This window comes from Triticum aestivum, chromosome 3B, assembly GCF_018294505.1.
Source record: "Triticum aestivum cultivar Chinese Spring chromosome 3B, IWGSC CS RefSeq v2.1, whole genome shotgun sequence".
Taxonomy (NCBI): Eukaryota; Viridiplantae; Streptophyta; class Magnoliopsida; order Poales; family Poaceae; genus Triticum; species Triticum aestivum.
In genome coordinates this window covers 733,397,847-733,425,574 of record NC_057801.1, presented here as the reverse complement: position 1 = coordinate 733,425,574, position 27,728 = coordinate 733,397,847, and the positions used below count along the sequence as shown (strand labels likewise).

Here is a 27,728-nt window from a genome sequence, read left to right as displayed (position 1 = left end):
GTGTCTATATAAACCAAAGGGTTTTAGTCCGTAGGACGAACAGCAATCATACCATAGGCTAGCTTCTAGGGTTTAGCCTCTCTGATCTCGTGGTAGATCTACTCTTGTACTACCCATATCATCAATATTAATCAAGCAGGAGTAGGGCTTTACCTCCATCGAGAGGGCCCGAACCTGGGTAAAAACATCGTGTCCCTTGTCTCCTATTACCATCCGCCTAGACGCACATTTCGGGACCCCCTACCCGAGATCCGCCAGTTTTGACACCGACAATGCCCCTTAAAGTTAGGTTGGATGAATAGTAATATCAGAGATAAAGGGGTTACCTTAGTTTGAGAACCTACGGTTACAAATCCTAGCCGGCTTTGTCAGTGGACACAGAGTCCTTCACAATTCTGCTATCTTTGTCTTGTACAACTAGTCATCCATGGGTCTTCCTAAATGCGTCATGGGCCGACCAATATGGTGCAGGACGGAACCAAACGAAGGGCCTCATCTCGACCCACCAGACCTCACACTGTCACACACCCTCTGCCCCCACGTCTCATTATCTTCTGACACACACACATACCAACACAAGCACCACACACAAAGAAAATTTCTCCTCGTGCCTCTATTCCCTCCTCCCTTGCATATACACACTCAGGGAGTGGAACCTCTTGTCGTGACGTCATATTCGTCTCTCTCTCTCTAGATCACTCTCATTTCTCATGCTATCTCTCCCACGCCCCCCCCGTCGGCCCCTCTATCCATGCCTCTCTCGAATACGTAACACACACACATACCTCTCTAGGCCCCGCCAAATGCATCAACTACACATTCACACATGTTACATCACGTACCCCATTGATCTAAAAGGCCCTCTCTTCACATTTATTTCGCATACAACATTCCTTTTGAATAAAGTGTGGCCAAAAAAATATTTTAGAGTTTCTACATATATACAACATTACAAAGTTATATGGAGGAGTACGAACGCTAATTTGCATTGCATGGTGCCCACAATGATATTTATTCCGCACTGTGAATTTGTATATTTTTATACTATATTTTACAAAGTTAGTCATAATAAAGAGAAACAAAGAGCATCTCTCTCTCCATCGCATACCCCCCCTGTACACCCCTTTCACGTATGCACACAAAACTATCTCCAGGTCCTCTAAAAGTAAGCCCCCAGAAAATTCACGCATGTTTCATCTTTCTCACGCGATATATGCAATGACGATCATTGTATTTGAAGCGAAAGCACGATACGTACATTGGACTTCAGAATCCACTCATTATGGTCACCATTTATATTTAGTGGTTATTATACAGTCACGGGCTCACCGTACAACTTTGTATTTGCTCATGACATGACTAGTTGACGAGTTAAACGCTCCACGTGGCACCTCTAGTGTTGCATCACATTATCTCTCTACCATCGTGCCCACCTGTCGACTTGTATCTACTCTACATCTACACTCTTATAAAATACATAAAATACACTCTTATAAAAAAACATAGTTGGTGACGATGGTGTGCCTTCCATCCTGCAATATAGGCCATCCGATTTATATCTGACGGGTAGGAAAGAAACTATGGCAATTTTGCAAAAAGGTACCCACACACCTCTCCACATTTGCAAAAAGGGCCTTCCCTCGTTCATCCTTTTCTCTCACAAGATAAACAAGTCGTACAAATGCATCTTGATGTTACGTGCAACGCACGGGCATCTTGCTAGTAAGAATGAAGACAAACGGCAAAAAAATATTTGGACGGTGGTTCAAAGTCATGACCGCGGGCACAGCGGACAAGGTGGCCTTGTATTGGTATGCTGAGTCGTCTGTTTTAACACACATCAGCTGGTGTGGTGATTATACGCACACACACGCATGCACACGAACTGCATCCATGCAACACTCACATAAACACATGCACCCACGCACGCACGCAACACTCACAGGCACACACGCACGCATGCATGCACACACCAGTACACCACACGACCAACACACACTCTCACGCTCAAGTGCTCAACCTACACGTGCATGCACACACATCAGGCCCTAACAGACACATACACAACCAGGTGATTCCCGTGCACAGGTTGGAGCCTTGTCGCGCCTGCGTAAATTTGTGCTTATCTGACCTTTTACTATGCGAACTGACAGGTGGGACCCACAAGGAACATGGTCAATTTAACTAGTCAACATGGCGCCACACAGACTATCTGGCCGGTCAACAGAGTGCAATCCAATGCTGAACTGTGAGCAACTGACCGTATAATCACCACAAAACGTATATAGTGACCGTAATCTGCTTATTCTAAAGTTCGGTGACCGTATTACGCTTTTCTCTTTGTAGGCCCTCCAAAACTACATCTCTACACGTTCTCGCATGTTACATCTAACAACTATGCAATACAACACTACTACTACACTCTAACACAATAAATCATATGTGTTTTTAGTTTTACTAGATATCATATTGTTACTTATAATTATTCAGTTTGCATACATTAAAATTGCCTTTGAAATGTATGGACAGTATCATCTACCGCACGGGAAAAATCCCGCCCTTTCCTGTTTAATCGGGTTTGTATCGATGGATCGTGTGAAACAGCAAAACTATAGTACTATACAATACAAGTGACAGTTCACTAGGCCGTCGTGTCGTCTACTCCTCCGTCGTAAGAGTGGAGCGCTCACTTTCATAAATCTTCTAGTCCTTTTCACCTACATGTGGGACATCAAGCTACCAGGTCCACGTGCCATACCGGAATACAGTGCAGAGCAGCCGGGGTGAAGCACCCCAGTCATGGCGCCGGCGTAGTAATGAGCAATGAGGAGTCAAATCACAAAGCTGCACCTTTCCCGCAGTGATGTTGGAGGGACGAAGTAATAATGCTAAAAAAGAAGTTGGAGGGACGAAGCAACCATCATTTCACTCGTTGCTGAATCCGCTTCTCCCTCATCTTCTTCAACTTAACCACATGTTGCTTCTACCGTTGTTCTGCCTCATGTGGGACGCGGATCAGCTTGGTAAAGCACTGACACGTGGGACCGCATGTTAGAAAACCGCCAGGACAACGTCCTCCGAAAATAAGAAGCCTAATCCTAGACTTACAAAGGGTTGCGTAGCTGCTACGTATTCTTTCCATCTAATCCATATATGCCCCCCTGATTTTCAGGTGGGGTGGGCCTAATCCTCTCCTTTAATCCAATCAAATAGTCCCACATCACATCAGTTTGTAACTTTACGTAAACCATTATGTGGATGTAGCATTGCTCAAATAAGAAACCTCCCCCACCATCCGCGCGGCAAAATCACCTCCTTTTTACTAATCTTGATTCTATAATTTTTTAGATCAATATAATTGAGATTTGTATAGATAGCACACAGGACCAAAACCAAGTGGTATGGTTAAGGGCATCCACAATGTGTAGCCAAATGTGAAAATAGCTTTTGGCATCATGGGAACCATTGTGGACGGTGTTGCCAAAGCCAAAAAGATGGAACCGAAGCTCCCTGATTGATTGATTGATTGAAGGAATAGAAAAATGCAACGTCTCTCCTCTTTCTCCCATGCTTGGACGCATGTAGTACAGTATAGAGCACCGAGTCTACTCCCCTATCCCTTCTATCACAAATCACAAAGCAGCGAGGCGTCAAATCACAAAAGCACGGACGAAGCAACCATCATTTCACTCTTCACTGACTCCACTTCACCATCGTCTTCTTCGAGAAACCATCTCACCGCACTAGTACTCCTAGTAGTACTAGTAAAGGACTTCATGGATGCAAATAAGGCAGTTGTCTCGGCTTGTAGGCGGCACTTGCGAACGACTTACCGTGGTCTCCCTCAATGGTGTTCTCCGTCGAACACACTTCGCCAAACCACAAAAAAGAAGATATCGTCGACATCACCGCAATGGGGAAGGAAGTCAAATATGGTTACTACCTCCATTTTTTGTACACAAGTCCAGTATATCAAAATTACGATTTGCAAAGGGCCACTAACACTAATCGAGGCAAAATTGATAGGGTTAGCAACCAAGGACATTAATATCCCCTGCATGCATGCGGAAGTGAGAAGGTTGGTTTGCATGGCGCTGCATTAATCAAGCGATGAGGAGTGAGATGGTTAGCTCTTTGGCCTTTGGAGAAAAAAATACGCATTAATTGACACGTGAGACGAGGATTTGTATCGATTAAATCCCGCGAAGGAAAACCCAGCCTTTCTTTTTTAACACTAGTACTCCTAGTACGTACGTACTTATCCTGTTTGGGTCTAGGCCTTGCATTGCCAAACTTTGCCACATATTTTTGCCAAGCTTGCCTAAAGTTTTCAAAATGAGAAGGAGGTACACTTGCGCACGGCTGTCGCGGTCGCACCGCACCCTCACACGGTCTCTCCTGCACGCCGCGGTCGCACCGCACCCTCACACAGTCGCTCCTGCACGCCGCAAACCCAACCAAGGGAACGCACCCTCACTGACACGTGTTGTCGCATGTGAACAAACCAAACTCAGCCATCCTATCGCTAACACATAATTTTCGTTCATAGAGTATGTTTATCCAACCGCATGTTGGGGAGTATCCGTACGGCCCGTGCGGTGGTCTGTTGGGGAAGAAGAAGAGGTGAGGAAGAAGGAAAGAAGGGTTAGGAGACGTAGGATATTCATCCAACCACCTGAAATGGTAGACTGACCCAAGGCAGGCGACTTGCATAACAAATATATGTTTTTACACAGCAAAAGATCCATAAAAACAACAACATAAAGAAAAACTATCACTCCTCACGGAAAGAGACGGCCTCGTCGTCTTTGGCTGCCGGCGCGAACCAGCCATCGCTGCCGACGTGTGTCTCTGCACCGTTGTTGTCCTCGGCCTCCAGCTACTCGTTCAAGCGGAGCGTGCGGCCACTCTGCACGGACGAGAGAACAGCCCGGTTCAAGTCAAGGACGTCCGGTTCCGCCTGCAGGAGGACCTCGATGGCAACGGCATCCGCGCGATCCGCATCGAGTCGAGCCTCCGCCGCCCGGTTCGAGTCCAGGACGTCCGGTTCCGCCTGCAAGAGGGCGTCGATGAGAGCGGCATCCGCGCGCTCGGCGTGGAGTCGAGCCTCCACCACCCGGTTCAAGTCCAGGACGTCCGGTTCCGCCTGCAAGAGGGCGTTGATGAGAGCAGCATCCGCGTGCTCTGCGTCGAGTCGAGCCTCTGCCGCCCGGTTCAAGTCTAAGACATCCGGTTCCGCCTGCAGGAGGGCCTCAGTGGCAGCGGCATCCGCGCGCTCCGCCTCAAGTTGAGCCTCCGACGCCCTGTTCACATCCATGACATCCGATTCCGCCTGCAGGAGAGCCTCGATGGCAGCGGCATGCACGCGCTCCGCGTCGAGTTGAGCCTCTGCCTCCCGGTCCTCCTTTAGTATCGCCATGTTGAACCGCTGGTCCGCCTGCACCATGGGGGACTCGGACGCCGGCACAAAGTCGACGTCCATCATCTCATACCCATCGGGGGCCTTCTGCGCCGCGAACTCTGCCATAAACATTGGATCGGCTTCCTCCTCCTGGTAGCTTGGCTCCAGAGAACTCAGGGTTTGGCCCGCTGCAAAGCGAGCTTCGGAACGGAAGTCTGTGGCGCCGACCGCCGCCACAATTTCTGCGCGGCGCTACAGCGTCAGCATCTTGTAGTAAGTGATCTTGCGGCGCACCATGGCTTTCCGGCGAACTAGGGGACGCTTGATGCGGGCTAGGGGATCGAAAGGTGGGGGAATGGGCTAGAGATTTGGTGTGGTTTTAGGGCAGTGGCTGGCGTAGGCCGAGCAGCGAAGGTTCTGGTGTGAATAGTGGTTCCGGTGACGACCGGTCAATCGGTTTTGATTGTACATTGCTCTTGTCGCGTTCGCGTTGCAGCCCAGCACGCTGGACCCTCCACGTCGCTCACCGAATCGAACGCGCTTCATCTTGTGGGACCGCAGTTGAGAGCAAACCGACGTCCCTCCCCCTCCCCTGCCCACGTCATTTATTATACCACCACTCCCTCCATTTTATGTGGAGTAAATAAAAATAGAGGGAGTATACTACGAATGAGGATCCCCTGACGTGGCCGAACCCATTGAGTAACTGACATGCGGGGCCTAGCAAGCATGGGGTCCGCCAGTAAGTGACCGAATGGGAGGGTAAGGCAAGGATACCTATGTCAGAGCATCCACTTCCACTATACTACTTTGACCAAATGTTAGAGTAATAATATATGACATGCAACTTACACAAATGTTAGAGTAATAATATATGACATGCAACTTACACAAAGCATATAGGGTCTAATGCGTTTTTTGAGGCTAACTTTGACCAAATGTTAGAGTAATAATATATGACATGCAACTTACACAAAGCATATGGTCAAATTCGTATGTGAAAGGAGTTTCCAATGATATAATTTTCACATTATACATCTCATATACTATTAATCTTGTGAATAGTCAAATTGGAAACCATCTCGAGTACAAATCTAGGAGTACGTATGAATCTAGCAATATTGATTGGGCGTTGTTGAATGTTGATACCTTTTTGATCAAAGTAGATATACTTTGACTACACATAAAACTTATATGTAAACTAGAAAGGATAGGAGGGAGTATATTTTACGTTCAAAAACGAAACGAACATTGAATACCCTTTATATATGATTTGCGGATGCAATGTTCACCGGTTCAAAATTTTGAATCCGCCTTAGGTATCACGTGCCCCCACTCGTTCCCTCTCGATTTCATCTCCGGGTCCGGAGATCTATTGAAAGAGGACTAGGGTGGGTACATGCGAATGATACTCGGCGGAATGTTCAAATGAGGCATGCGGGAGGATGGACTCGACTGGAGGGTGACATGATCGATGGAGAAGAGGGTTGGAGAGGAATGAGAAATAAGCAAATGCCACATGATTATACTTGAACGGCTCAAATAAACAACAAGTTGTCTCGCTTGACCTACATAGTGAAAGGCCTAATGCGCAACGCGGAGCACTAACGCTCGAATATGGCCGGGAAAATAGGGAAACCGACATGTGGGGCACACCCGTCGGGACGACGTAGCGCAGACTAGTCCAATGGAGCTGGCCCACGACCTCCTCGCCACCGACAACCGTTCATGTGGGTCGTTGGGGCCAACAACGGGGCACAACTCCAGCACCGCCTCTGGACACGGCGACCGCGGTGAGCGTCACACTCATATCGTTGGTAGACACGGTCGGTTTCAGTGTGCCGAGGGTGGCATTTGGTTTGTGCCCAAGGTTGCCCCATTAAAGCATTGGGTAGCCAAAATTTTGGTTGAGGTATTGGTTGCCCATGATTTGGCCGACATTGGCAAGAAAAATGAACTAGAGTTGGCTAGAGTTCATTGGCATGCCAAGGAAATGGCAACCATCCAAACAAAGACCAATCTTTGGGTCATGACCAAAATTTTGGTTGAGGTATTGGTTGCCCATAATTTGGCCGACATTGGCAAGAAAAATGAACTAGAGTTGGCTAGAGTTCATTGGCATGCCAGAAAATGGCAACCATCCAAACAAAGACCAATCTTTGGGTCATGACCAAAATTTTGGTAAGGAGCACTTTGGCCACAATCCAAATACACCCCAACACCCGGCTCGTCGAGGATGCACGGGGCGCCGCGACGCGTCCGCGGAGTGGTGTAGCGCGGCCAACTGCATCCTCTGGACCTGAGACCATGTCGGGTCGTCTTGCTTTTTCAATGACATGCGGGGATCGCATGTGAGCAAAGGGCATCTCCAATGTTACCACGACCGCAGCTGACTACCCTGGCACACCAAAACCCTCGTCCCTCGCGCCGTCGCGCGGTGCATTCCCAGCCGGCGCCAGCTGCCCGCATTCATGTCGTCCGTTCGTATGTCGTCGTTAAGAGGCTCGGTGCTCGAGGAACCAACTCCGGCGACTTAATGACGCACCCGGACGCTTGGCCTCACCGGAATGCGCTACTTAAAGCGGCAACGCCCAGCTAACCTCCACACCATAGCGCATCGTCCTCCTACCTGGCACCACATCCGCCATGACCGCGAGTGCGAACGCTCTGCGGGAGAGCTTGTCTTCGGGGATGAAGCTCGAGGTCGCCGCCCTCACTCAAGTCGCCTCTCGCGACACAATAGCGGCGTATCCGGACGCGGACGCGACCGCACAAGCGGTGGCCACGCTGGCGGCCAATGACGGGAGCACCGTCAGCCACGCGTCCTACTTGCCGCCGTCCAACGTCCGGCACCGCCGAGGTCGAGGACTCCTCCGAGGATGAGTAGGGAATGGGAGGCGGCAGGGCATGGTGTGCCAAACTGGCCGGTCCATAGTGTGGATCGGGCAGGGTTTGTCCAATAGTTCATCAAGAACGGACCTATGTCCCATGAAGGGCTTGTTCTTCCTGCCCATAGCCCGATGGTCGGGTGACCCGCCGGGGTATATTCTTTTAGCCCGGGCCGCACACTGCGTCAAGGTGGCGGGCTCCAGCTGAGTTTTCTGGGCCCTCCATATGCTTTCCATCGCACTGTACTTTTGTACTACATGCGATAATTCCGTGAAGCTTAGTATGTGGTGACGGTCGAGGGCATTCAATATCCCTTCGTTTGTACAGTTATGGTGGAAGACCGAAACTACGTCGTCGTCCGAACAGTCCTTGATCTTGTTTTTAACAAGCAGGAATCTGGCCCAAAAGTGGTGGACCGTTTCCTGGGGCTGCTGCCGCACATACATCAGGTCGTATATATCTGGAGGAGCTGAGTTGCTTGGAGAGTATAGATTGTGGTGGGTGGGTGGATTAAATTTTAGATCTTGTCCCACATCTGTGTTTGGAGCCGGTATGGCTTCCGAAGTAACCGGTTCGGGTCCGGTTAAGCGCGAAGGCTCTTGCAATCCTACATCTGAACCGGAGTCCGGCGGTAGTAAAGTCCCTTCCGAAGGGGAAGTATCCGGCTCAGGGGATTCGGGGACCCGAACATACTTGGTCCTCAATATGTGGGGGGGGGGAGGGGGAGGCGCCAATGGCCGGTTCCTCAACGATCACCACGAAGTGGGTGATCGGTGGGTGATTAATTTCCCTCTAGCCGGGCTTGAGCCCGATCCGATCATAGTCCGTTGAGACCCCCAGGGCGGCGATGCGGTCTAGCAGTTCGTTTAAAGACAAAACATCTTCTGGATCCAATTTTTCAGAGTACTTGGGGCCAATGCAAGGATGGTGTCCGGCAGCCATGAGAGGAGTTGTGGGCTCGATGGCCGCGCGGACCCTTATGGTAAAACCGCTGAACCGGAGGGTCTGCCCCGAAGCCAGGCACCCCCTGGAAATGATATTGTCGTTGATGACTAGGCGAGCCATGGATCGCTTTTTGCAGACAGCATAACAAAGCTCTCAATGAAAGCACCAATGTCGGTGTCAAAACTGGCAGATCTCGGGTAGGGGGCCCAAGCTGTGCATCAAGAGATCGATGGTGATAGGGAGTCAGGGGACATAATGTTTACCCAGGTTCAGGCCCTCTTAATGGAGGTAAAACCCTACTCCTGCTTGATTATATTCGATGAGTATGAAGATTACAAGAGTTGATCTACCTCGAGATCGTAATGGCTAACCCTAGATGTCTAGCCTATGAAGATTCCGATGATGATGAAAGTTGCCCTCTATAGTCTAACCCCTCCAGTTTATATACACACCGGAGGGGGTCTAGGGTTTGTACAAGGTCGGTTTATCAGGGAAGGAAACCTCCAGACTCTATTCTTGCCGTCCACGTGTTGAGAAGTCCTGTCCAGACACGATAATTGATCTTCAGATTGATCCTGTATGGCCCATGTAGCCCGCCCCATACTCCTAGGCTGGACATCTGAGGACCCCTGAATCCAGGACTCCCTCAGCGCCGTCGTGGAGTCCACACATTTTGCAGACCCTTGGATCTAGTTCTTCGGGCGAAAGCCTAAGGCCTGGCTGGGTCGGGCGACAATGTCGGCATCGTCGCTAATTCCCTCTTTGGGGCGTCGCCTGGAAGAACTTTGGATCCTGTTTGCGCGCTCCATGGGTTGGACGCTCGCACCATTGCGGTCGGGGCAGGTGCCCGTCTGGCGATGTGTTTGATTTGCGCGACTTCTTGTGTGGAAACGATGGCGGCTTCGGGCCGAGCTGGCTTGCTGATTGGTCTTGGTAGTCGGTCTATTCCAACATGTTCGAGGGGTCGCTGAGCCTTGCTTTGTTTTCCTGAAGTCGCAACTACTGAGGAAGGGCCCTTGCGGTAACGATGGCATGAGACGGGTGGTCGGCTCTGGCGCAAGCCCAATGCTTTTCTCTTGCAATTCTCGTTGAGAGAGTAGGAGCAGGGGCGGAGGAGGAATCAGGAGCGAGGAGGGTTTAAAAAAGAAATATGTATGTGGCAACCGAAATCTTTTTTGCAAAACTGCCACACGAGCTGGGAGACGTCGGATCACGATCACACGATCGAACCGGTACGCAGAAAAAAACACTCGAACAGATCGGACCCCACCGTGAGGAGAAAACCAATAGTGCCACCCTCTCTCCCCTAACCTCGCTTCGATCCCCATTAGAGCCGTCGGCGAGCTCGCGCGTCACCATGGTCGCTCCCCCACCAGTGCGCCACCGACGACGGAGGCTCCTACCCCTGCGCCACCTCCGCCTCCCTGCGTCGCCAACACTCCCCCTCCACCTCCCGAGACTAGGTCAATATGCGCCACCGCGAGCCAACCACACGCCAATGACTAGCCAGAGGATGAGGACGCTGTCCGGTGTCCGCCATGGACTGGCCCATGGAGCCACCAACACTCCCCCTCCACCTCCCCAGACCAGGCCAATTTGTGTCGCCCCCTACCTCCGGCGACTATTCAGCCGTCGAGGACACTGTCCGGTGTCCGTCGTGGACTGGCCCATGAATAGAATGGACGCTGGTGGCGGTCACCGTGCCGGCAAGGCTCTGCCAAACCAATTCAGTGGATGTTCAGTCAGTACCCTCGGCCATCTGAAAACTCTGGTTCATCTAACGTCTCTCCAGACTGCTCATCTAGTTCTATATGGATTCTGTTTACTTGTGGCAGTTGCCAACATTGTGAACATTCAGTAATTCACTTGTGTTTCTTCAACTACTTAAGCAAGCAGTATTGATTTCTTAGATATGAAACTTACCAAGTTAGCTGATACGTACAGACTACAATTGCGTGCCTATCCTACTACCATGTTCGGCCAGAATGACGATGAAGGCATAATCCTGGTCCCGTATTTTAAGATAGCCAATAGCTTTGATAAGGCGATTTCTCCTCAGCTCAGGGACAACATCAAGGTGAGCCAAATTGATTGCATTTCATCAACTAAACATTTTCGGCACCTCGGACAAGTTTCTGATGAGTAATTGGTTATGCATAGTGTTATGAATGAGGAAATGGAGAAGGTCAAGGGATTCTGGGTGGAAAGCAACGTGCCCTACACGGAGAGGCTGAAAATTCTGTCCGACATTGTGAACCCCAAGACCTGCAGCTTAGTGTAGCCGAGGGGAGGCTTGTGTAGACCTACAACCAGAAGCCGGTGTTGTCTAGACCTCAGCACAATTCTACAAGCTATACTAACCATTCATGCTTCCTCATGTCTCCATCACCATGCTCAAATTCAGATATTCCTGGTGCGCCCCAGATTGAAACATGTGCATATGTCTACGTACTTATTATGATGTAGGGATCGAAATACTTTGAGATCGACGTCGACGTGCACTGGTTCAGCTACATATCATGAAAGGGCCCCGAGACCTTCCGAGAGCGGCACAAAGATGGCGCCATCGATCTTGGGCTGACCATTCAGGTACTTACGTTTCCTTATGTTATTGGCCTTTAGATCAGTTGGCATGAGGAGTATTTTGTTTAGAGGAAGGCTAAAGTATGAACCTTATGCATCTGGGGCCTTATTACTTACACTATGTCATCTTGGTCACTTATAGCGTGTTAGCATGATAACACTCACTTTGCTAACCTGCTTAACTCACTTTATTTTTCAGCATAATAACTTCAATTGTTTCTACCTGATAATTCATATTGATTTAGTTTGATAAATTATATCGTACCAGCATTCTAACTCGAACCGCTTTGAATACTTACTTCTTTTACTTTATCAAGATAGCTTATGCAACTTGAGCCTGATAAGTGATAATATGTCAGCCTGATAACTTGTGATGTATCAAAATGTTTAACTCTAATAGGTTTCAACACTCATGTTCTACTTCAACTTGATGACTTATGCAACTTGAACCTGATAATTTATAGTATGTCGTCCTGAATAAATTTTAGTGTGTCAATATGATAAAAACCACTTTGTTAGCCTATTTAACTCATTATATTTTTCAACATGGTAACTTGAACAATTTCTAATTGATAATTCATATTGTTTTAGCCTGACAAATTATACCGTGACAACATTTTTAATTCGATCTGCTTTCAACAATTTTTTTTTACTTTCAACCTGATAAATTATGCAATTTGAGCCTGATAACTTAATATGCAAGCTTGATAACTAAAGTGTCACCATGTTTGACTCACACTTTGTCAGCATGTTTAACTCATTCTATTTTTTTGCATGGTAACTTCATTTTAGCATGATAATTTATGATGTGTTGGCATAATAACTTGTATTGTTTCGACTGATAACTTGTATTGTTTCGACCTGATAAACCACATTTCTCTTTATGTTATCAAATGGCGGGGAGCCGCATGAACAGGGGCTTCTCAAGCCACCGGACGGCCATCCCCCAACATTCCTTCATGCTCGTCGTAGTCACCTGCTCCGTGTCTCTCAATCTCAGGGCAGCCATCGGCGCCACCAAGCTCGCCAGCACGGTCGTCTTGCTCGACGGCGCCATGGTGCTCAATTCTACATAAGTGTGTCCTCCAGCTTCCTCCAGGTTACCGTCTTCAGCCTCGGCGTGCAGTACAACCTAGCTAGCTGGACCATCTCCAGCAAGTTCCAGATCCTCACTTTCCTCTACTCCGTAAGAAACCAATCAACTATCATGCTTCTGAATTGCTTGCTACAGTATGCAAAACATGGCTTGTCACTGATCGTCTTTGATTGATTTTATCTGAATTTAGGGTGTGGTCACGTCCGGCATGTCCTTCATGATGCTGACATGGTGCATCGAACCAGGACCTAGCCTGGTTAATGGGAAATTCTAATCGCAGAAACCAGGTCAGCTACATCATGCTTGTGCTAAGATTCATCAATCCATGTAGCTAGTTGTACATTTGTGGAACTGGTGAATCAAAAAACAACATCTTAGAAGACCCAAAACTTATGGAATCGATCCATAGATAACTCATTCCACCCTAGTTATTGTAACTATTATATTGCAATAAGTTTTCTTACACGATGGCCAGAGGGGCTGCTAAGTTACCTGGGCCTAGTAACTTTTGACCGGGAGATAAAATTTGCTGGAACACACCTTGGTAATTCCCGCGAAAATAGCATGGTAATTTACGCACCGCATGGTTGGTAAGTTACATACCCCGTGCCCTATTAACTTCAACTCGGGGAAAAAATACACCGATAACTCCGATATCTCCTGCCTAAATAGCATGGTAGTTTAGCACACCATAGACATGAAACTTCAGTGTCTAGTGCATGGAGAAAAGATTGGGAAACCTTTTTTTGCCTCCCGTAACTTCAGTATAAAGAACATGATAATTTACGTAATGCAGGCATGATCTTAAATAACACGGTAACTTTGACAAGTGGTGGAGCAATGTTGTTGAAAAACATACCCATATAACTTACGTGTAAATAGCATGGTAATATACACACCATAGGCATGATAACTTAAATTTAGAACACTGCGGTAATTTTTGACCCGAGGAAGTTTTTTGTTGAAACATACAAGAGTAAATTTTTTTGTTGAAAAAAGTTGTCGAAAACATACCCTGGATAACTTATAGAAAAACAACATGGCAATATACGCACCGCAGTAACTCTGTCCAAGGAGAGGAACAAGTTGAAAAACATACTTATGAACCGCATACCCGTTAACATACATACAAACACCACGATAACTTTGTGGGAAAGAAGTTGTTGAAAATATATTCTAGGTAGTTTGTAGAAAAATAGCACGGTAATATACGAACCACATCCTGATAACTTAGGTACAAATACCGCGGTAAATTTGGAAAAGTTCTTGAAAAACATACCCCTAAAAACTTATGTGAAAATAACACTGTAATGTTTGAACCGCATACCCCATAATGTACGTATAAACACAGTGGTAACTTCGACCAAGGGGGGAAAAGGTTATTGAAAAACAAAATATACCCCCGGTAATTTATGTGAAAATAACACGGGAATAAATGAATCGCATACCCGATAATTTACTTACAAACACCATGGTAACTTTGACCAAAAGGAAAAATATTAAAAAACATACCCTTGGTAACTTGTGTGAAAATAGCACAGTAATATACGAACACATACCTGATAACTTATGTACGATACTGCCTTAAATTTGACCAAGGTAGAAAAAAGTTGTTAAAAAATAACCCTTAGTAATTTCTATGTAAATAGCATGTTAATATACAACCCACATAGTTGATAACTTACGCGGAAACAATGTGGTAATTTGCATCTGAAAGGAGGGAATGGGATGTGAACCGTGTGAAAAGAAAAATGATGGAACTGGGGCGCACAGTCCTAAAAACTGGACAAGTAAGGCTGCTGTTTTGGATTTTTCAATTAATGTTTTTTTTTGTGCAATGTCGTCTCAAGAAGATTCAATTAGTATGTAAGTTTTGTGAAATCGAGAAAGGGAGCTAGACTAGTTGGTTGATGTGGTAACGTTTAGTATGGGAGGGTGTGGGTTCAATCCCCTTGTTTATAGGCCATATTTTTTTTCCTATTTTTAAACTGCTGATTGTGCATGTGCAGCAGCCGAGAAAATCGGGAAGACCGTGTGTGTGCAGCAGCCGAGAAAATCGGGGAGATCCCGCAACCTCGTGTGCAGAGGAAAAATATATCGGGAGAAGCCAGAAAAATATATCGTGTGAAGGGAAGGGGTGGTGTGGTACTTTTTGCAATCCACACGGTTGACAGTAATCACTGTCTTTAAAAAAAATCCTTTTCTCTAAAAAAACATCGGTGTGATCAATATTTGTTGATTGATGTGGTAACGTTTAGTATGGGAGGGTGTGGGTTCAATCCCCTTGTTTATAGGCCATATTTTTTTGCCTATTTTTAAACTGCTGATTGTGCATGTGCAGCAGCCGAGAAAATCAGGGAGACCGTGTGTGTGCAGCAGCCGAGAAAATCGGGGAGACCCCGCAACCTCGTGTGCAGAGGAAAAATATATCGGGAGAAGCCAGAAAAATATATCGTGTGAAGGGAGGGGGTGGTGTGGTACTTTTTGCCTATTTTTAAACTGCTGATTGTGCATGTGCAGCAGCTGAGAAAATCGGGAAGACCGTGTGTGTGCAGCAGCCGAGAAAATCGGGGAGACCCCGCAACCTCGTGTGCAGAGGAAAAATATATCGGGAGAAGCCAGAAAAATATATCGTGTGAAGGGAAGGGGTGGTGTGGTACTTTTTGCAATCCACACGGTTGACAGTAATCACTGTCTTTAAAAAAATCCTTTTCTCTAAAAAAACATTGGTGTGATCAATATTTGTTGATTGATGTGCTAACGTTTAGTATGAGAGGGTGTGGGTTCAATCCCCTTGTTTATAGGCCATATTTTTTTGCCTATTTTTAAACTGCTGATTGTGCATGTGCAGCAGCCGAGAAAATCAGGGAGACCGTGTGTGTGCAGCAGCCGAGAAAATCGGGGAGACCCCGCAACCTCGTGTGCAGAGGAAAAATATATCGGGAGAAGCCAGAAAAATATATCGTGTGAAGGGAAGGGGTGGTGTGGTACTTTTTGCAATCCACACGGTTGACAGTAATCACTGTCTTTAAAAAAATCCTTTTCTCTAAAAAAAACATCGGTGTGATCAATATTTGTTGATTGATGTGGTAACATTTAGTATGGGAGGGTGTGGGTTCAATCCCCTTGTTTATAGGCCATATTTTTTTGCCTATTTTTAAACTGCTGATTGTGCATGTGCAGCAGTCGAGAAAATCGGGGAGACCGTGTGTGTGCAGCAGCCGAGAAAAACGGGGAGACCCCGCAACCTCGTGTGCAGAGGAAAAATATATCGGGAGGAGCCAGAAAAATATATCGTGTGAAGGGAAGGGGTGGTGTGGTACTTTTTGCAATCCACACGGTTGACAGTAATCACTGTCCTTAAAAAAATCCTTTTCTCTAAGAAAAACATCGGTGTGATCAATATTTGTTTATGCATCCTTAGCGAGAATTCCAGATACTGACTCCACACAGGAGTCTAGCTCTGGTTGTTGGCCATAACACTGCGATGCCAACCATTGGGCTACTGCCTGTTCTCGTGTCGTGTGCTTCAATTTGCATATAATTTTTTATGGTAGGATTAATTCTAGGAGATAGAACTATTATTTCCATCACTATTTTTTTCCAGATTATTTACTCGGAAAGGGTACAGTGTTCTCAACGGTCACCGGACGATTCAGCAGCTGATCTGAAAGTACATGCATGCATGTGTCAACCTCTAGTTTACACTTGATCACTTCATACATGCCACTGAGCTTTTGCGTACGTACCGTGTCATCCCGGCAGCTTTGTGACCATCAGATTCTCTAAGCACTAGAATAATCATGGCATCATGCCACCAGCTAGACACAAAGCAAGATAACTGAAAGACAGCAAGCATCACTTCTTTTTCTCTCAACTTTTTCAAAGATCACACACACATTCCTTGTCTCTCCTCCTCTCCGCCTAATCCCCGGGGCATTCTTACAACCCAGAATTAACCAGCTACAACGTGAGAAGAGAAGACACTGGAACCGGTTCTTCTTCTTCCTCCTCTTCTTCTTCCTCTTACCTCTGACCCTAATTAATAACAAGACATAATTAAGCAAGCATGATAGCACAAAGCATTACATATCCTTAATTCGGACGTAATCTTCTCTTGCATGTTGCATCTTCCAGCTCCAAGGGCAATCAGATCATGCCCGCATTTTCACCTATCGATCGGTGTCGAAGAAGCTCTTGCCTTCGAGCTTCCTCTGCCTCTTCACCCTAGCGATGAAGTCGTCCACCCTCTTCTCCAGCTCCTCCTCTCCCTGCTCCTCCTCCTCCTCCTCCTCCTTCTCCTTCTCCCCCTCCCAAACTGCTTCAACCGAAGCACTGTGATCAGAGAACATCACCGTGGTCCTCGTCGCAGCCTTTGCGATAGTCGGAGCGACGTTCCTCTTCACATGCTCCTCGTGGACGTCATCGACATCCACAACGGAAGCGGGCTGGCTCTTCGGAGCTAGCCTAGACTGGGCGATGAGGAAGGCGACGATGAGGTTGCCGACGACGAAGAGGCACTTGGGGCTGAGCAGGAAGGCCGTGGCCAGGTCAGGGAGGGTGGTGAGGAGGAAGGAGACGAGGAGCGAGCACACCCCGGGGAACCAGGCAGGGCTGGTGAGCAGCAGGCAGAGGACGCCACAGGTGGCCACCAGGTAAGGTGCGAGGGCAGGGAGCAGCAGCTGCTGCTGCTTCCTGTTCCTCCTGTACTTCCTCATGGCCCTGATCTTCTCTATGCTAATGGGGTCCATTTCTTTGGACTGCAGTTGAGTAGTCAAGCTCTTACAATGGGCAGCACACAAGAGACCTGATGAGGCTCAAGAAGCTATGGCCGCAATGAGGGGGGAGGCGGGGTGGTGGAGGGTTTTATATGTGCTTGAGAGGGAGGCTGGCCATGGAAAGGCAGAGGAGAGGGGCCAACCAACCATGCAGGGACACAGATCTCTATCCTACTGGTGGTAGAGATGCATGATGCTTTTGCACTTTGGGATTTCATAAACAAATGAATGAAATTGGTGTGTTGTGGGTGGGGGCATTTCCTTGTCAGAAAAGATATATGGTGGCTGTCTGCCTTCTCTTCCCTCTCTTTTCCTTTCCCTCCCTTGCTCTGCTTTGGGCCCCCTTTGCTCTCTCATGATCCTGATCCTTGGACTTTTGGTGACCTGGATTTATACAACTTGGATGCCTCCAAAACTCCATGGATTCTGGCTCTAGCTCACTGCAGATGATCTACAGTAACAAGCTGTGACAAAACATGTAGAATTAATCAATTAAATGGACATGGATAAGCTTCACAGGCCACAGCTATGTCATGGACCAATAGTTGGCAAGTATGACCTCTCTGGCAGTTATGGACTCATGGTAGAGGATGGATGATTCACCTTCAGAACAAATAGTGGCAAGAGTTGCTGAAACTTTCTGCTCATGTGGTATGCATTCTAGAAACTAGACCCTGCCTGGTGGTACAGTTGGTGCAAGTGCACATGAAGTTGTTGGTTTGGATTCTCTAGAAGAGGTCCTTGTGTCAGGAGGTCAAGTTGCCATGACCAAGTGCTCAACTGTACTTCCAGTCTGGAACTCAAACCCAGCAAGTTGGTAATTAGAAACTTTAGTGAATTTGCTATGAAAGCAGACGATCGTACCGAGTCGCAGAAATAGTACCAAGTTGCGTAATAAACTCTGCCCGAAAGGGATCATCATGTGATAAAAGGGCAATGGCTTTCAATTAACTGGTGGCCTAAAGAAGCAAAAGACCGGTTAAGCAAGAAGCCAAGATTAATACACAACAGTCTACCACGCTAAAAAGTTTCTACCAGAATATGTTTGCACCAGGACCATCTGAACCACATAGTAGCCTTTCAGTAACCATGTTCCATGTTTTCCTCTAGTAAACTAATGCAACACGGGGGTTCAAGTTAGATCCTGAGATCTTGTGTTTCTATATCATCAAATCAAAGGTAAACTGAGGAGGTGAGGATTAAGAACCGTATACTCTCCTAATTTCATAGAAAGGATGTCTTCTATCTATGACCGTTGCATCGTTAGAACACGGAACATCCAACACAAACTTGTCGTCTTATACCAAAACCGTCTGCAAGTTGCAAGTACCGCTTGCGTCAAATAACCGAAGACTTGATGGCTAAGGAAAGATGGGGTTAGGCTCACTTCAGCCCAGTCCAACAAACACTAGTGCAGAGCAGTAGTGCCCATTATCCAGCTTCTCTCTTTAACAAGACTGGTGAAGTGCCTGTTAATTGAGTGCAAGTGTGCCAGTGTGTAACTGATCAGTCTTGACTCTTGGGCATTGGGCAAGCCACCAAGTAGGCACCACAAAGGTGTTTCTTTGTCCCTGCAATTTGCCTGCCATGGCAATATGGCATGCATTGCAAGACAGGAATGGCTCTGGAATTATGGCCTCCACACCAGCAAAATGCGCTTTAGGCTCATAATTGAGCAGATAAAAGGAGCACAATGCTTGACAAAAGATTATTATTAGCAGTTGGTGGATCCATCTTAGCTTTACTATTATGTGGTATGCAGTGTGGAGTCTGTGTGAAAAGGAAGAACTTGAGGTAAGCATGGCTGCATGGGTGATGGCTGGATGATTCCATTGGTGCTCTCCTACCCTGGAACACAAAGTTCTCTCTTAAAGTCCATTCATGGGGTGAAGGTTGGAAGTGCTTTCTTGATTATTAGCTTTGCCCGCTCTCTTTAGATGAACAAGGCTCTTTCAACAATGCAGAGAAGTTCCATTCCCCAATTAGAAGATCCTTGAGATCTCACGAGCTTGGTACGCAGGATCTGCACCTAACAGACGATTCTTCAAGTGCTTTAGCTATTGGTGCAAGGCTGCAAGCCCGTATCTACACTTTGTTATATACATTATCTAGGGGGACTTATGTAGTTACAACAAAATAGAAAGGGGCACATGAAGGAATTTTTCATCTCATTCCTTATTTGTAGTTTTGCACTAAAATCCAGTGTTAAGCAGCTCTATACAGCAAACAAATGGAATTATGCAAATGGGATTCTTGCAAAAAATATGTATGGGTGTTAGTTTTTATGCACACTACGTATTATTGTCAGCAAGAAATGACTGAAATTAATTTAATAAAGCTGCATCTAACAGGTTAACACTGTCTTCTACACCGTGAACAAACGACCATTTTCGTGAATTTGGTTTACAGATCATAGTAGAAAAACTCAAGCTTGCCAGGTCAATTCTGATATTTATGAGGAAAATATATATGGATAATACATTAGATCTCAGTAATATTCCACTCAACAAAGTAGATCACGCAAAATCACTGATGGATATGCATTTTAGAAATCAACCATCATGAAAGGAACATTTGAAAGGTCCTAGAAATGTGACAAGAGAATAAAGAGATGGCACCAAGTGCTTGGTGAATCTGCAGTACAGCCATTTCAGACACTGCACATGCTTAACACATCTAATTATTGGTCTCCTAAGGTTATTGACCCAATGTATGGTGACAGATCATAATGTTGCATTACTTTAATGAACTTTGTTACCAAGGGTGAGGGGTAATGAAGCAGTATTTTATCCTGCAAGTTGCATCATCATCGTCGGCATACGTAACTGGGAAAACAGACTGACTTAAACTGTGTTAGATGGCTACCAATGCTGTGTTAATAGGCCCTGTCAGCATGGTAATCTTTGGGTGTCAAAAGAGACCACGACACATGATTTTAGACTTATTGGTACCATGCAATGCCAATACTGATTCCTTTTCAAGATTCCACACGCAAGGAGCATATGGGGACACTGAAAGAGCAAAAAGATCCAGTAATTGACATACTTTGTGTCCCTCTCCATCATCCAACTTGCACAAAGCTTGTCGAATAACATGGTGGGCTCTCAATAATGCTTGTCTTGGCACCATCGTTCACCATTGCTGCTAGCTCCTGGGTTATAGGATGGCACAGAGAAGAGAGAGTAAACAAGGATCATGCTTCTTGATTCCATTGCCCTTTCCTTTTCTTTGTGTTGTTTCTTTGAAAGACTTGTGGCCTTAGAGTCGAGAAGGCAACAAAAGGGTCCCATCTACCCTTTGGTAGGCCAATTTTATTTGACAAAAAGCCCACCTGAGCTCTATCATGCCCCTCCATGCTTTGCTTGAGCATGGCTGATAGACTAAACCATGAGACACAAAAGAGGGGCCAAAATACTATAGAAATGCCCCTTTCTATATTTCTTGTTGGGCAGATAATCAGCACCTAATCCATAAGGTTCCATAAAACAAAACCTAAACTTCCTTGTTTTATCTCTAATAATTAGGTGTGTGGCGTATTTGCTGCCCTATGAGACACAAAAGGGAGGCCAAAATACTAAAGAAATGCACCCTTACTATATTTCTTTGTTGGATAGATAATCAGCACCTAATCCATAAGGTTCCATAAAACAAAACCTAAACTTCCTTGTTTTCTCTCTAATACTTAGCAGAACTAGTGCCTGCTACTACTATTTTTGCCTTTTTGTTTTCACCAAATGTAATGTTACCATCTCTAAATATTGACAAATCAATTTACTTTATCAGAAATTTATGTTTCTCAAGGTAGCCATAATAGACATAAATGCAGGGAATCTGGCTGTCTTGCATGCACCAACTAGACTAAAACCGTTTAGATCCCTACACACCAAAAGAAACTTTTCTGCAAAGGGAGCCTCTGGAAAGTCGCTCCTAATACGACCTGAACCAGATAACACATCCCAGTAATGATTGTTTGGATTCATTGGCACCATCACAATATTACGTGGAGTTTGTGGGAAGTTGGCCTACCTGTTCCCGGAAGTGTAATATCCCGAAAACACAATATAGACAGGACACAGCTAAAATTTAAAATGAAGCTGGAGTGCTGAACTTGCATTCATCTTGCAGTTGATGATTTACATTTGAGAAAGATTTGTCAAGCATGGATTTTGTAAAAAGAGAAATACATTGCAGTAAACCTATCAGCAGTCTGCATTGACCTCAACACTTGCATCTGCAGCTGCCAACACCAATTCTGGTTCATAAGTTCCCTCTGCTCTGGCCTTCAAGCGTTCGCGCTGCAAGCGGAAGTTCTCTCTCTTCCTTGCTCTGTAACTGTTTGGGTTCTCAGGCTGTTTCTCATATGGGTAGACGCTTACCTGTAAAAGAAAATAACAGCATATTCATATATCGGGTATTCTGCTGAAACCCAACTAGATCCAGTAACTAGTGACTCTGACCTTTTTCCTGTCCGGTCCATATTTCTCAAATTTGACAAGTCCATCAATCAAGGAAAAGAGGGTGTGATCCTTGCCCATTCCAACATTATTTCCAGGATAAACCTGAAATGTTCAGCATACATGTAAATAAGAAAACGCAAAACATGGAGACACGTTTGGTTGCGGCTTATACAATGTGCACTTTTCGTACACCAATGCGAACCTACTTTATGAATAGTGCATGGTGTCAAAAGACCGAAAGTCATGTTAAACTCACGGTTCAGGTAAATAGCACAAAAGTTGGGATGGAAATTGTATTTGCACGCTGAATGATCACACGGAACAGATAAAATTACTATGTACACAGAAAGTACTCCCTTCTTTTCTGCCCTTGCAGAATTTAGACTTGGTAGATATCAGTGCCCATTGCTTCTGAAGAGTGTAATTCCTTTTTCTAGAAAGTGGAAGCTTTTATCACCCCGGCTCTGCATCGATGATGCATAAAGCCAATTTATTACAGGAGTACTATGCGCTCCGAAAGTACTATTGTCTGCCCTTTCAGAATTTAGACTTGGTGGATATCGGTACCCACGGCTTCTGAAAGAGCGTAACTAGAGGCCACCATACTTGCAAGCTTGTACTACATGTGGCCATGTAAAGAGTGACATACTCCCCCCGATCGGAAAAAAGTGTCCCAGCTTGAGCAGAGGGAATAGCCATTAAAGTCTCTTTACAACATGGTCATCCCCATGGTTTTATCTAAACGAATGAATAGTCAAGCCACTCACAACATGATCATTGCCAATTACCACAGCATAGTCATGCCATTCACAAGTATGAAGTAAGCATTCAACCAAGATAACATGAATATAGCAGCTTCTAAGCTGCTACCTGCAAAATGATTAGCAGACTAGTGTCTACAGATCACAGGTGCTAGTTCCTTTTCAAATGAATGGATGATGCTTGCAGTAGTATACAGCTAAAACAGGGACCAAACATTATACTCTGAACAAGTAGGTTCGTACTTTTGTCTGACAGAAAAAAACTGAAAATGTGGACAATGCCAGAGCCAGCAGGAACAGTTGAGCGCCGCAACGCCGATGACAAGCATGCCTAATCTAATCCCTGTCATTCCCTGACATGTAGTATACACAGCCTTGTCTCGCCACAATCCAATCTCCACAAATCCCCTAGCACTGAAAATCAGTTTCATATTCCGAAGTAGTGCAGCACAGTTTTTAGTTTTTAGTTATGTGCACTAGCATTTCACTGCAATTCACCATTGTGCAACAGTCAGAAGCGCCTTACTCACTGACAGGAGCCGAGAGCAAGCGGGAGGGAGAATGGACGGGGCGTACAGCCAGACAGGGGCAGAGAGGGAGACCTTGGTGCCGCGCTGGCGGATGATGATGGCGCCGGGCTTGGCGAGCTGGTCGCCGTAAATCTTGACCCCGAGGCGCTGGCCCTTGGAGTCCCTGCCGTTCTTGGTGCTTCCGGCCCCCTTCTTGTGCGCCATCTGGATGGTCAGCCCGCGCGCCGGCAGCGTCGCCACGCCCACGCCCCCGGCGGCGCCGCCGGGGAGCGCGGCGCGGTCGCCGCGGAGGAAGGAGGAGGAGGACGCGAGCGACAGGCCCTTGAAGGCTCCCACCAGCGTGAACGCCATTTCTGTCGCACGGAGAAACGCAGCAGCAGCAAGCCAGCAACGGCAGCAGACACTCTGCGCAGGGGAAAGAAGATGAGGTGATAAGGGTGGAGTCGTGGGCCGTCAGTGGGCTGAATGTACTGGGCTGCTCGCTAGGTTTGAGCCTGGTGTGACGAGCGCTGCGCGCGCACGTGCAGCAGCAACCCAGCGGGCCCAGGCCAGCAAGACCGAGCCCGTCCCCGAGCGCGTATGTCAGCACTGACGCCAGCCCTTGACCCCACACGTCATTGAACCATACCCCCTCTCTTGCTGACGCCCGGACCGGCGTGTCATCCCCGACCCCGAGCCGGTGTCCACCTCCATGGCGGAGTCCGGCCCGAGCACCGCCTCGCCGTGTAGCCCCGCACCGCCTCTCGATCCCTGCATGAATGGAGGCGCTCCACCGCACCTCGACCCGAGTCCGCAGCCCTCGAAACCACTCGAATCCGAGCTCCAATTTCTTGCGGTGCCGCCGCCGCCGCCACAGCTCCAGTCGACGCCAGAGACCACCACCGCCGTCTCCAAGGAGAGGAATGGAACCGCCAAGTCAAGCCGAGCCTCCCGAATTCGAGCTCTAGTACTCCCCGGCGCCGCTAAAGCTCCGACAGAGCACAGCCGACGCCAGAGAACACCACCGACGTCTCCTAGGATAGAAACGGAATTGCCGACTCAAAGAAATTCTCTTGGACGTCAGGCTGCAAGTGGGATGAGACGCGGGAGTCCCACATGATGTCGCATCAACCCACATAATTATGTGGGATTAAGTGGGATGTCCACAAAAAAATAATTGGGACTATGCCGGTTGCCATATACCCACATAATCTGAATGCAAGAATTAAAAATACAAAAAGTACATGTCAGGGTACAGCAAGTTCATACTATTTACTCTCCATGTATTAAGACTACAACCTGTCAGGATACAACAAGTACATAATCTGAATGCAAGATAAATTGCATTAATACAACCTGCCATCCTTTATTTGCAGCAAGACTAAAGACAAAATCAATTGCAATAAGACTAGAGGCTACAACAAGATGAATTTTTTCAGCTCTTCAAGATCTTCCATCACCATCAACCTGCCATCCTTTCTTCAAGTAGCAAACTAGCAACCCATATTTCCTGTCAAAAATTATGTCCGTCAGTCCATTTGCATCATAAGAATCCATTTTACAGGATAACTTAGGACTTTACAAGAAACATTGGAAGTCAAACAAGTAGCAAAGTAGAAACATTCATCTTTTCTTCAGAACAGAGGGCAGATGAACATTTTGCAGTAAGAAGAATGATGCTTGCTGCACAGTAGCTTAAATGATTCAAGGCAAGCACTGCAGCCAACAGCTAGCTGATAATTAGAAATAGTGATTTTCATGGGGGCATCGCATATACCTTGATCTTCTTCATCTGTCTCCAATGATACGCCTTTAAATTTTTCTGGATCTCCAAAACATAAAACACAAAACACATAAATTATTAGATTAACTGTGGTTACCAATTTTCGTGAGGAATAAAAGAAAAACTTACTAACCATTTGTTCTCAGCCAGTCTTGTAGGCAAATCAAAGCTTCGACGGTGGAGCAAGAAAGACTGCTCCTATAATCACTGACAATGCGTCCTCCAGAACTAAAAGCGGACTCAGAAGGCACCGTGGACGCAGAAATAGCCAATATGTCACGAGCAATTGTAGAGAGGACCGGATACTTGAGAGAGTTGATTTTCCACCATTCTAATATGTCCAACTCTTTCTTCCGTGGATACAACTCCCCTTTCAAATACTGATCCAGCTCATTATTTGCTTGCCCTTTTTTGCAACTGATATAATGATCCCACTCCACAAGTGGATCATCGTCTTCTTCATCCTCCTCGGCACTAGGACTCCCACAATCCTCTTGTTGGTGATGAACAGGAATCTCTTGAGAGTACTGATCGAAAAGCTTTTGGATTGCTTTGTTTAATTTACGCATCTATGTATTGGCTTCAATTTCACTTCCAAAGTCTTTTAACATATATTCAAGTAGATCAAACTTAAACCTTGGATCAAATACAACCGGAACACAAATCGACTTGTAGGACTCCTTCCAATACTTCTCTAACTTTATTTCCATTTGCTGCACCATATGCGCAATGATGGTGTTCTTACTTGATGACTCTCTCTTCAAGATCTTCTTGATCTTACATAGCTGGGGGAAGTAGAGATGACTAGTCGGATACTTCGATCCAGATAGAAGTTTGGTTGCTGTGTAAAATCCTTTTAGCAATTTGCATGCAGATTCAGCCATTTTCCATTCAATAGGTGTTGGACAAAACTCGTACTCCTTGTCTTGCTGCCCTAAGGCATCAAATGCACTTCTAAATGGTATAGCTGATTCAAGCATCAAATATGTGGAATTCCAACGAGTTTATACATCTATAGAAGGCTGCCTACTAAAACAACACCCCACTTGATTGATTATCTCTTGAAATTGTTGGCCTCTTGATTGTGAACTCTTTACGAATTAGACAGATTCTCGAAGAGCATCTTGAACCATCAAGTTGAAGACGTGAGGAGCACATCGACAATGAAATAATTTTCCTTTCAAGAGAAGACAACCTTTTTTAACCAAATTCTCTCTTAAGTGGTTTATCATCGCGGTATTCACCGGTGCGTTGTCTAACGTGAAACCAAAGAGCTCATCCTCTAAATTAAACTCTTGAATAGTCTTTAGTATCACACCATACATGTTCATAGCATTGTGAGGTGTCTGCATCATGAAGAATCTTATGACAAATTTTTGAATTTTCCAATCTGAATCAATCAAGTGGCAGGTGATGCAAAGATAACCCAACTTTTGGTTTGACGTCCACATATCTGCTGTCAAAGATACTCTACTAGTAGACTTCTCAAAATATTGTTGCATTTTTTAGTCTGTTTCTCTTAAAATTTCCAATGCAATCATCTTTGACGGTTGTTCTGCAGGGCACTTTGAACCACGGATTTAAGGAAGCAGCAAAGTCCCGAAATGGTTTGTACTCCACGAGAGAGAACGGCAATTCATTCACAACAATCAACTTGACTAATTCAAACCGTGAGACTTTAGCATCAAATTTTCAATTAGGATCTACCACCTCAGCATGACCCAACTTGTCAATCATTTCATTCATTGCAGTTTTCATTGGGCATACCCTCAAGTGCCGACGTAAGTGGCTGGTCCCACTGTCTCGTGTGGCCGGACAAATTTGTTGGCAATGATTACACTGGCCTTCCACAAGCATTCGACCATCATAGATTGGCACAGCCTCCTCCCAAATGTGAGATACCAGCTTGCGGCGTCTATGCTTTGACCCTGCATGCATGGGAAAAGAACACCTTAAACATAGAGGTTGAATATTTAGAGGCATCACGTATTACTCTACAAAGTCGACCGTAGGAATATACGGAAGCAAATCTTACCATGGGAACTAGGTCTTATCGCTGCAGGAGATAGATTTTGAAGCGAAGGGGTGTTCTGTAGCGGCGTCCGCTGTGAAGCAGGTGTCTCTAGTTGATCTGCTAACTTTGCCCTTTTTGTGGAAGCTTGCCTCACCGCCGAGGACACCCTCTTCAATGCAGCTGATCTTGCTAACATATTGACCCCTGGGGAGCTCGCCACAATCTTTGGAGAATAAACTCGTGGACTAGCTCTCTAGAACATTGTAAACAATCATGGGTCAGAATTCAGTTAAGAATTATCATATAAGCAGACTAGTCTTTATCATATAAGCCGACAATGTAAACAATAATAAGTTAGGGAAGAACATGAGCAGAAGAAAGAAGAGTTGGATAACTTGCAGACTAGTCTGAAAGATGAAGAGGATTTCTAACTTGTAGAGGATACTAGTATATGCCAAGATTCAGATGTACTAAAGTGCACAATCTGACAGCAGGTTAAATGATTGGATATG

The 27,728-nt window shown here is 46.1% G+C and overlaps 2 protein-coding genes across 2 annotated transcripts; both read right to left on the bottom strand.

Annotated features, from left to right (window-relative positions):
* Positions 1-16,752: 16,752 nt before the first annotated feature.
* LOC123066239 (uncharacterized) lies at positions 16,753-17,768 on the bottom strand. Its single transcript, XM_044489360.1, has one exon. It carries the CDS (start codon positions 17,663-17,665, stop codon positions 17,087-17,089), a length of 579 nt encoding a protein of 192 aa, XP_044345295.1. The 5' UTR covers positions 17,666-17,768; the 3' UTR covers positions 16,753-17,086.
* A 4,006-nt stretch (positions 17,769-21,774) lies between these two features.
* Positions 21,775-23,857, bottom strand: LOC123072054 (50S ribosomal protein L27, chloroplastic). Its single transcript, XM_044495613.1, has 3 exons — positions 23,513-23,857; positions 22,150-22,251; positions 21,775-22,068 (listed from the first exon to the last, which is right to left on the bottom strand). Exons 1-3 carry the CDS (start codon positions 23,789-23,791, stop codon positions 21,892-21,894), a joined length of 558 nt encoding a protein of 185 aa, XP_044351548.1. The 5' UTR covers positions 23,792-23,857; the 3' UTR covers positions 21,775-21,891.
* Between the last annotated feature and the right edge of the window lie 3,871 nt (positions 23,858-27,728).